The 10,826-nt window shown below is 42.0% G+C and overlaps 1 protein-coding gene across 1 annotated transcript; it reads left to right on the top strand.

The window, feature by feature from the left end:
• Positions 1-9,319: 9,319 nt before the first annotated feature.
• Positions 9,320-10,532, top strand: GPR160 (G protein-coupled receptor 160). Its single transcript, XM_010211764.2, has one exon. The coding sequence runs from the start codon at positions 9,371-9,373 to the stop codon at positions 10,385-10,387; it is 1,017 nt and encodes a 338-aa protein (XP_010210066.2). The 5' UTR covers positions 9,320-9,370; the 3' UTR covers positions 10,388-10,532.
• Positions 10,533-10,826: the final 294 nt, after the last annotated feature.

The raw sequence follows: 10,826 nt of genomic DNA, 5'->3' as shown, positions 1-10,826 counted from the left end.
CTTTCAGAATGAAATAATTAACTCAAAAGCAGTTTCCTAATAGTAAAGTACCTTTGTAGCAGCTGATCAGAAGAATTTTCATATCCTGTGATTACACAGGTGATTTTGCTATGCTAGTATTGATGTGTTTATATGGGTATAGATTTTACTCATCCTGACCTGTTTAAAATCATATTGGATTAAGTTCATACATCATCAAACAGGAAAATGAAGGACAGATAAAGAAAAATTGAGAATGTCTCAATTCCTTGACCAACTCTTAATTTACATTTTAACCAAGATTTGCCTGCCTTTTAGTAGACAGATCAGGAGAAAGGATGATAGAAGCATCTGCCTTAAGCAAACATTAAGTGTAAAATACATAAACATTGAATGTAAAAATGGCAAAAATAGAGCTGTCCTGCTAAGCCCCTTATTTACCTTTCTGCTAACACCTGCGGGTCTCTCAGCACGCAATGTACAGTGGCACTAAGCAAAACAAGCCCTGTGATCCTTGCACATGTGCTTTCTATCTGCTCTGCAGATGTGCTTGCTTTCTAATACGGTCACAATGAACATGACAAAGCAGTCAAACCTCACAGCTGTCACTGAAAGCACAGGGAACCAGAGAAACAACCTCTTCCAGGTGCATTTGTTCCACAGGCAGGGCCCCTCCTGGCTTTGCTGGCAGACAGTGCAAAGGAGCCCTACCAGCTTGCTGAGGAGGAGGAAAGGAGCCATCACCCTCCATTCAGTTTTGCCCCGCTCTTCTCCCTCATCTAGTTGCTGAGCTGCTCCCCCCTTGCTATGACCACACCACAATTTAGTTAGCTCAGCCACAACCCACGCAATTTAGGAAACAAACCTAAATGCTGCACGGAAAATAAAATAGCACAGTTGAAAAGTCCCCCAACCCCAGCCAGCCTAACTGTCCAAGACATGGGCCAGCTGTTAGCACTGGGCATGCCCTTCCCTTGTCCCCCATGTCTACTGCCATCATTCTCTGCCTATGCAAAATCAGACTTTGACCTAGGTCCCTATGTTGCTGTGCGTTACCTCAGCTTAGTGTAAAATACAGGATTTTTAAATAACTTTTCTTCGGTCTGAGGCCTTCCTTCCCTTGAGCAGACACCCCTGGCATGTGCCCTTTCCTGACCAGCCTTGTGAAGGTGCTCATGGTTTCAGCTAGGAGTAAAGGGAAGTTTTTGTTCCTGGGACCCAGGAAGTCTATAAGCCAGAAAGACACAGAATCCTGGGACACAGATGGGATGGCCACAGCTGATGGCTTGAAACCGTCCCTGCCCCTAAGCACCCCGTGAAAGACAGTCTGGCCTTAACCTTCTTATTGAGGCAGCTGGGTCATTCTAATATCCCAATTTACTCCCATTTCTCCTCCTGGTGTTAGTGACTGAAGAGAGGGAGGGAAGGGTCATCTCCAGCTTGCTGAAAACACCACTAGGATGGGCTCAGAGGAGCTCTGTTTCACAACAGACTGGTTGTGAAACAGAGAGAAGTGGATCTTTGACATCACAAAAACAGAGAAGGAGACAGACTGGTGATATTTCATCTGCCTCTACTTGAAGGGAAGGAAACGCAGTGGTCAGAAAGCATTGCTCCAGCAAATGAGACACGTAAAAACCACATGTTCTGTTCATGGGCTTAACTATTCATTTTTTAATTGTGGGGAGGCAGGGTTTTATCAGCTGCTGCTTGGATGACATTTTACCTAAGCACTTCAGATTCTACAGGTTTCAGGTTTTGTTCAGGTTTGAACAAAACTCCCTATTACACTATTTTTATCAGAACATTTTTATCAACCATTCTCCCACATACTAAGCAGCTATGGTTATGACAAAACTTAATAGTAGATCTTATGCTAAAATTGCTAATAAGCATCATGAATTACTAACATCATGAATTGTTGTTAGGTTTACCTTTTCTTTTAACTGAGGCATTCCATCACTATCAGCTGCAGTTGATTCTGTGTAAGCCTGCTCACCTACCTGCCAGCATGGCTATTTGATGGACAGCTTGCAAACATAGACGAGAGAGGTACCAGGTCTGTTACAAACATTTAGAGCAGGCGGTCATAGCCTGCTATGCCAAAAAAGAATGATTCCTACCTCACTCCAGAGAATTTCTCAAGCAACCTAGACAATTCTCTAATAAGAAGGGTTGGCTGATTTGATTCTTAAATTCTGTTACAATCCCTCTCTCCAAAATCTGAATAATATTGTAGAACTTTACCTGCTATGCCTGTTCTGTAAGGGTATGAGTTGGTGCTAACAAACAACTTCACTACAAGACCTAGCATACTGACTTCTAACAAACATTTAGGAGTTATATGTGAGTAACTATCTTGACTTATTACCTATTCTGATCAAGTAATTCAAACGAAGGAGCGGTATGAAATGGTCCAAGGCTCTGTTGTAAGCTGCACTGTAGCTTGCTCATTTAGAGCAAAAGGAGAAGGACAAAACAGCCCTAGCAGTGTAAACGAACTCAAATAGAGCAGCTGCTGAATGTTTTCAATAGACTTCCTGGTAATGGCTGGTACAATTTCATTAGAGCTTCTTATTTTATTTAATAAAACATTGGATGATTTTATTTGTAATACAGCAACAGGTGCAGGAAAACAAAAGGCACATTTCCTGATTGTGTCCACAAAGAGGCCATTAAGTTGCTGGCTTACACAGTGGGCATTCGTGTTGCCCGAGCATGTGTGTGTGTGTGTGTGTGTGTGTGTGTGTCTGCAATATAATGACCACTCGGGAAAAATAACTGTTTTATCAAAAAAAAAAAAAAAAAGACTTTTGAGAAAGGACTTTAGTGTTAGAATTAGCACTTGCACTCCATGTTGGCTTCAGTTTTAACATTTTTAGTTTCTCATGTCTGTAAGCAAAATGACCCACAAACCATGAATTGGGCTTTATAAGTTACTGGTTTAAGTAACAGTCACCAGAGCCTTGTACTTCATATCTTCCCTCTAAGCCCCTGAAAAATTCTTTGGGCCAAAGGCAAGCAGAAGTTGTCTGCAGTGTCCTCAAACACTGGGAAAGGCCACAACAACATCCTGTATTGTAAAAACATGTTGCAATTACACAATCAAGGAAATGTTACTTCTGAAAAATGCATTAAGGCTGGTAGGAACAATGTAAAAATTACTACGGAAATGTTTGAGGTTTCTTCACAAGAAAAACTTTGCAAGAACAAAGCTGTTGCTTTTAAAACAAGCACCTCAAATGGCTCAAACAAAGATCCAAATGCTGCTACAATTGATTCTCTGTAGAAACTAGATTCACATCTATATTTCGACACAGTTCAGTTACAGCCCATGAATTTAATCTTCAGTAAGATCTGTTACAGCCCAAATCACAACAATGTTATTTGTAGCTAAATTAAAAGCAAAAAAAAAAAAAAAAAAATCAAACAACCTTTCAACCGTACCAGGTACCAGGGAGCCTATGTGGGACAAGATGTTATCTGGCTGAGATGCGAAAGCATCTCACTTTTAAATGCAAGTTTCTCGCTAGAACCTTCTTTGTTCAGCCAACAAATGTGAGGAAGGGAAAGTACAAAGTGGAACATTAACCGTTTCATGTGAAAGAGGAAGAAAAGTCAGGTTTGTAAACCTACCTCTAATTTGTTTGGCCCAATGGTTCATTTTCTTTATTTACCTTTCTTTTTTTTTTTTTTTTTTTTTTTTAATTTCTCCAAACACATAGTAAGACAGGAATATTTTGATTTGTTCACATCAGAAGAAATCTGACTAGAGGCAACCTCTGAGTAACAGTAATGATACAGAAAGTATTGTGCATAGTGACAAAAATCAAGCAAGAAAATTCCATCTCTTTACTTAGAATAGTGAAGCAATTTGTCACTTTAAATCTGCCTTCCACACTGAGTTCTGAGGTACAAAGTTAATAGTGAGACAAGAGGAATATATTCTCTGTGCTTTGACAAGACTCCTGAAGAGTAACAGGTGGCATCACGCAAATGGACAATAGTCCATTTAGTCCAGAAATAGTCAACATTTTCTTCTTAAAAAAAAAAAAAAAAAAACCCTTGACATATATTCCTGCAATATTATATTATAAGTTTCACAAAAACAATACTGGCTTTCTGAAATAGCCTTTCAGGAAGAGAAACTACACAACTGCTGGCTCATCAACTCACTGCAGAATTCAAATTGCTAATCCTGCGCTGACAAGGCATAAAGTCTAATACAGCATTAAGTATTTTCTGCTAGGCAACACCCAGCCCAAGGCATGACCAGGAAAAGAATACAAGAAATACAATGCTTCAAACAGACAGGAGAAGTGAAGATTCAGAGCTAAAGAGTAGAAATCCTACCTCACACCTCTTCATGGTATGAAGTTGTGCTCATCACCATCACCTGCTCCAGGGCAGGAAGGAACCTCCCAGCTCCAAATCAGGCAGTGTTGAGGATGAAATAGAAGGAACATGCAGAGATCTAACTATTCTCCACCAGTTTTTCTAAGTGATTTCAGAAGTTTCAGTGAAGTTGGTAGCTGCACTAGCATATATACCATGTATGGATATTTCTTGCAACTAGCTAAGTAATCAAGAACAACAGGATTTCGTTTGAAAAACACACAGTTTTTGCAAGAAGTTTGCTGTAACATTCTAAGTACCCCTCCTCCTGGCAGAGACAGCTTTACTTGTTTGCACACACAAACACACTTTGCTGCCTATATACATTTCTTCTTTCCAGCTGCACAAAAACATAAGTGCAGGCTCCTTAACCCAGGATAGACTCATTTAGTTGTTCACAGTGAATACTGCATGTGCTAAGTACCTACAAGTTTTGCTGTGAAGTTGCAAACTGAACGGAGGCTAAGGAAGAACATGGTCATATGCAATAGTAAGTGTAATCGGCTACTAAAATCATAGAAGTTGCCAGTACAAAGCAATACACTTGATTTGGAGGGTATCTCACCTTACATTACCCTTTGAAAAAAAAACAGGGAGATGAAATGTTGTATTCAGGAAAAGAATGATCAATTTAGAGTAAGCGTGATGCTATAAGCAAGCTCTCAAAGAAACAACCCAGAGGGCCCTGGGAGAAAGCACAGGAAGCAAAGGAGTAGTCCCAACATTACCTCAAGGATTTGGGCCTTTTGGGCCTCTGTGATAAAAGCTGGTCCCAGAGCGCAGAGAGTGTTTTCCATCTCTTCTTTCTCTGTTCAAAATGATACGAGAGAATCTGAGTGCAAGAGTCTACGTAACCTGGGCAGCCTTGTGCTCCTGCAGGCCACGCGGAGGAGGTTTCTGCAGCAAGTCCTAGTCAGAAACACACAAAATATCAAAAAAACATCATCCAGAACTTTCAGGAGCTAACACCAGGAAAACTAATATGCCTAATATATGCTGGATTACAACTAAAAAGGAGAAAACCAACTACCGGTAAGAGCAGTATCCTTCAGATAACTGCAAATGGGACCACAACGGTGACTGGGTGCTCCAAATGGAAAACACTCAACCTGAGTGTAAACATTTGCTTATTATTTTGCAGTTACTGGAAGTGCCCAATTAAGTCCTATTTAGAGAGCAAATTTTGCCAATGAGTATGCTGCTTGAGAACACTTCAATCTGACCATTTTTTGGGAGAGGTTGTAACATTGATCTTGTTTGACCACAAAGAAATTTCAGATGACCTTTTTCTGAAGACACGTTTCATTCTGAGATAAAAAAAAAAAAAAGAAAGAAAAAAAAAGAGGAAGCTCTAGCTACACCTGAATTTACCTCAAAAGCACTAGCAAGCTGATTTCAGAAAAAAATACTTTTCTACACACAGGTCAAACACCGATTTTCCAGTTACCATGGACAAAAGAGCAAAAAAAAAATTCCTTCCCAAGGGGCACAACACATAATAACAATATGTCTGCCACTTAGATCCACTAAAAGGTTGTGTTAAATTGAGTAATGTACATCAAATGGCTCAGTTTCAGAAATTAAATTTTCTTCTGCCTGAATTTCCCAAGGGGCCCAATCTGCACAAAGCATCTAAGAGATAGCCTTTATTCTTGCCCAGTACCTAAGTTTTGAGAAAGACACGATGCTAGACACAATATTTTCCCAAATCATATCCTGACTTAATCTAGCAACTCCTGCTTATTAAAATAGTTTATCTGTGGCAGCAGAGCAGTGGCAACACCAGCCCCTACAACCCGTCCTGTGGGAAAGGCATGTTCTGCAACAGCTTTCACATACATTTCCAAGCTGCTCATTATATTTTGCCATGAATTCCCCAAAACATAAAGGAAAAAATAAGATACAGCTGTATTACATACGTGTAATGAACAGGAAACCACAGTCAACAGGAAACCACAGGCTATTGACCGGGAACCACAGGCCAGGCCGCTCATCGAGGTGCCCCAGAAGAAGGGCTTATTCCACACATGCTGCTAAAGGCAATTAAAACAACAAGAGGAAAAAAAATGTTAGTGGTTTTATCTAGAAAAGGAGACAAACTCTGCTGTTATTGTGCTTTTCTTTTTAAAATTCTATTAAGCAGATTGATACAGGATGCCCAAGCTAAAAAGCCAAAACATTTAAAAGGCTTCAAATTATACTTGCAGGAATATCTACTTTTAATGTGTTATTTTAAAATGAGTTACATATATTTCCTAAACATTCTCCTACATTCTTCCTAAACATTTTTAAACTGTTAAGGACCCCAAAGGAAGAGAGATCTGATAGCAAGCTTTATTCATATAAAATAAACAAAAAAAAAATGTTATGCCAAGATGTTCACCACAAAACCTTCTCTAGCGTTTACAGTCCAACCCTTTAACTCTGTCATTACCTGCACAGAGTTGCAGGTTAAGTACGAAGCTCCCTTTGGAAGAAAATAAAAGCACAGTATTGCAGGGAGGAGGGAGGCAGGTACGTTGGGTTTTTAAACCAAAGCACCTCATGGTGCAGAAGGTCTCCGAGGGGACAGGTGAGCGGGCGCCTCTCGGTGCACACAGGCTTCCCCTGTGAGGGATTTGGGAGTCGCTTCCACCCGCACGACGCCGGATTTAGGCGGCAACCCCGGTGGGGCTGCGCGGCGCCATGGCCGCGTCACGGAGCGCCCGCCGCCCTCACCTCAGGGCGAGGCCGCTGCGCGCGGCCGTTTAACCGCCGCCGCGCGGCCGTTGCCAGCGTCTCCATTGGAAGCCCCGCTCGGGGGGAGGGGTGCCCGTTAGCCCTAACGCGCGGCAGAGAGGCCGGACCGGTTCCGCGCTGAGGCGAAAGGCGCCGCGCGGCTCGGCTCGACCCGGCTCGGCTCGGCGTCTCACCCGTGCCATGGGGAAGGGAGGAGGTGGCGGGCGGCTGAGGTGGCCGCGCGGGGGACCCGCCGCGCCCTCCCCGCCCCGCGCTCCGCCGCCGGCCGCAGCAGGTGGGCGCGAGCGCGTGCGGGGAGCCGGGGCGCGCAGCGGCGGGGCCGCCCGGGCAGCTCTGAGGGACGCGGAGCCCTTTTGTGCGGAGCCACCGCGCCCGCAGACCGTGCTTGCCGACGGGCTCCCTCTGGCTCTGCTTTTCTTTCCCCACCTTTTTTTTTTTGTTATTTTTTTAACCAGTGGTGCTGAGTACGAGGAGTTTTCTTTAGGAAAAAAAAAAAAGTAGGAAAGCAACGTGTTTTTTTTTTTTTCTTGCTATATGGCCTTCTAAGCTGTGTTTCACTCTGCAGTGAGCTCCTTGGAGACTTGTTGCTGCCTATTTGCCAGCACCATGGCTTGAAAGGAGGGGAACGTGCCCGCGGGTGGAGAAAGCACAGGTAAGAGCGCGTATGGAGCACAAGGAGCGAGCAACGTCCCGCGCCGCTGTCACTAACGCCGCTGCTTTAGCTCAGGCCTCTCCCCAGCACGTGGGAGATCGTACAGGTTGTTCTGCTTTACAGTCATACAAATGGGTTAAAACCGTCGCTGATGCTGTTTTGGCTGCAGGGTTTCTCCGATCTGAAACATGCAAATGCAGCATCCAATGTAGGAAAACTGGGTGCACATGGAAGGCAAAAGATGGCTATTCTAAGTTGTACTGTAAAGCATATTCAGAGCTTTTTGAGGATGAAATGCACACGTCAGGTGACGAGTGAAATTGCAAGGCTCCTAGGGCTTGTTACACTGCGCAGTGGTACCTCATGGGCACATACAAAGTTACAGGAGATTCTGCAAAGTATTCTTGACTGCTCTTTTTATTTCCACTATTCAAAAAATACCTCAAAAACATTTAACAGACAAGCTACTATTAAAATGTTGATGTAAATACAAAGGAGCCATACTTTAATGCTTAACACTAATCCATACCTCTATTTAGAGGCACTACAATATATACTATATAGGCACAATAATGCCATTCCTGTTTCTTTGGGAAAGGGCATGGATATTTTTTTTCTAGCGCATCCTGCTATCATACCTGAAGCTATCCTATCACTTCACTTAGGAGTTAACACATGGAAAAGAGTCCAAAGGGAAGAATAGCTCTTCTAAGCAGTTGTCTTTTGTAATGTTTAAATTACTAAAAAGAGAACAAAAAACTTTCTCAGCTAATGAGGCTTGTTTACTTTGGACCCTGAGTTGCAAGATTTTTAGCAACCAAAAGGGTTGCTTTTCCCAGCCAAGACTATTGCTAGGTAGGACGGCTTCACAAGAAACTTTCATCCGAGTTCCGTGTTGTTATTTACGAAGCCAGATCCTCATCATGTTTAGAAATGAAACATCAGCCTAAAGCTAATGCAGATCCTGGCCCATGCTCTGTCCATCTGCTGCGGTTATTTAATTTACAAACACATGCAATACTTCTACTCCAGTGCTGTATTCACAGTTTTGATATCCTGAAAAGAAGACTCGTGGCATGGTAAATGAGGCAGCTTTTTGCTTTTTCTGCTTTTGGAGTACTTCTAAAATCCCAATTCCATATACATTCTATGACCATAGTAAATTATGAGGCATACATGAACTGCCCTCCATCTTATACAGTTTCTGTCTGCTAGGTAGTTACCCATTTCTTCAAAATACATAGAAACTTCTTTGAAATGCCCAATTCTCTGTCCAACTTGACTGAAAAAATCCCATGCTTTCTAAAAGAAAGGGACACAGCATTTCTTAAACCTTGTTTCCTTAGGAAAGCAGGTAGAATTATTTAAGCATGTGTTGACTTTTATTTTATTTTTAGGAAGTTCTTGTCAACATAGCGGTGTTTTAGTACAGCTTTTCACAGTTAAATGAGGAGCCTGGAAAATCTGGATGTAAAGGTGGTTACTGTGATGGAGAAAAACTTCTTGATAGGAGTTACCCCTGGGATAAATCTCTTAAACTTTCTTTTTCAGAGATGAAGCACCGTGCCCTGTAATATTTATTTTGCTGTTTCTCACCACTGGAGGATGGCTGCCATACTCTGTGAAAATTGTTCTGGTTGGTACCACTATACACAAGTCAACCAACCTGTTGATATCAGCTGCATGTTGTTCCTTATTATGCTCGGAAAAGTGTCCCTCAATCTCTTTATATTGCGAGTTAAACAGAAAAATGTGAAAATTAGTTTTATGGGATACTTCTGTGTTTCACTAGCACTTCTGGATTTTGCACTGCTGATGAATATAGCTTTCATTTTCTATTTTGAGGACTTTGCACTTTGGGGTGTAAGATTTACCAAATACCACATCTGCCTGTTCACGCAGATAATCTCTCTTACCTATGGAATTTTACATTACCCAGTGTATCTTGTGGCTGTTCTGGATTATTACATGTCTATAGCACAAACATCTCAACCTCCTAAAAGAGGTCAAAGGTTATTTTATATAGTTGTTGTGGTTTTTCTGTGGATTTTAGGGTTTTCTTGTATTCTGAAAGTCCCTGCTATTTCTGAAGAACTAGAAATTCAGAAACATTTTTCACTTTATCAGTGTCCTTCCTATGCTAGCATGCAGAGCTACTCTGTGTCATTTGCCATGCTGCTTCTCATGGGCATGGCTCTTCTGGCTTGCTGGAAGGACGTTGTCATGATGCTACTGTCCGTCAGGGTAATTTCCTTTGCCGGCCAGCCTGTTCTGATGTTCCTGTATTCATCTGATGACAACACTTGCTGTAGGCGGCAGCTTCTCCCCAGGCTTCTCATCTGTTTTCTTGGCACGTGGGCACCTTTTGTTCTTCTTCAAATTATCGTTTTGTCTCTTGGTGCTCAGATTCCAGCCTACATGGAGATGAACGTCCCCTGGCTATACTTCATCAACAGCTTTCTTATTGCAGTAGTGTACTGGTGTCGATGTCATGATGTTGAACTGACAGAGGAAACGTGGTCAACAGATCCGTTTGTCAGCTGGAAATTCTGCTTTACACCATTTAACAATGAAAATACAGAGCCAGCTGAAAAGCCAGGCACAGTAATTGTAATCTGTTAATGAGCTGCTGACTGAAAAGACTGCAAATAAGTGCTGTACAACAGAGGTGTTTAGTGCTCTGACATTCCACATCCTTCTGGACAATACAAAGAAACACTCTAGAGCTACAGTCTCTAGCAAGTCTAACACCACTAGCGCAATGAGTATCACACCATAATGCAAGATACTGCACCCTTCCTTGTTAGTTATCAGACTGGCATATGCTTGCTACATGATAAAGAGCCTGGATTTAAGAGAAGACTACTCCAGATTTTCAGTTGAACTTTTCTTACTGAACTCTGTCCGTTTTAAAGAATCTCAGGTTTTATAGTATAAAATGCAATAAAGTTTTGTAAGCTGGAGACCTTACCAGTTATGTTTAAGTGTTACCTACTGTCAAAGCCCCAGACAAGTTCTGTGTCCTTACTTGTTAAAGTGCGACTTTCCTTGGATGTTTTAA

This window comes from Tinamus guttatus, unplaced genomic scaffold, assembly GCF_059628265.1.
Source record: "Tinamus guttatus ecotype Peru unplaced genomic scaffold, ASM5962826v1 Tinamus_guttatus_pri_ptg000198l, whole genome shotgun sequence".
In the NCBI taxonomy this organism is placed as follows: Eukaryota; Metazoa; Chordata; class Aves; order Tinamiformes; family Tinamidae; genus Tinamus; species Tinamus guttatus.
Note: the sequence above shows the minus strand (reverse complement) of the source record. Positions and strands in the feature narration are given on the sequence as shown.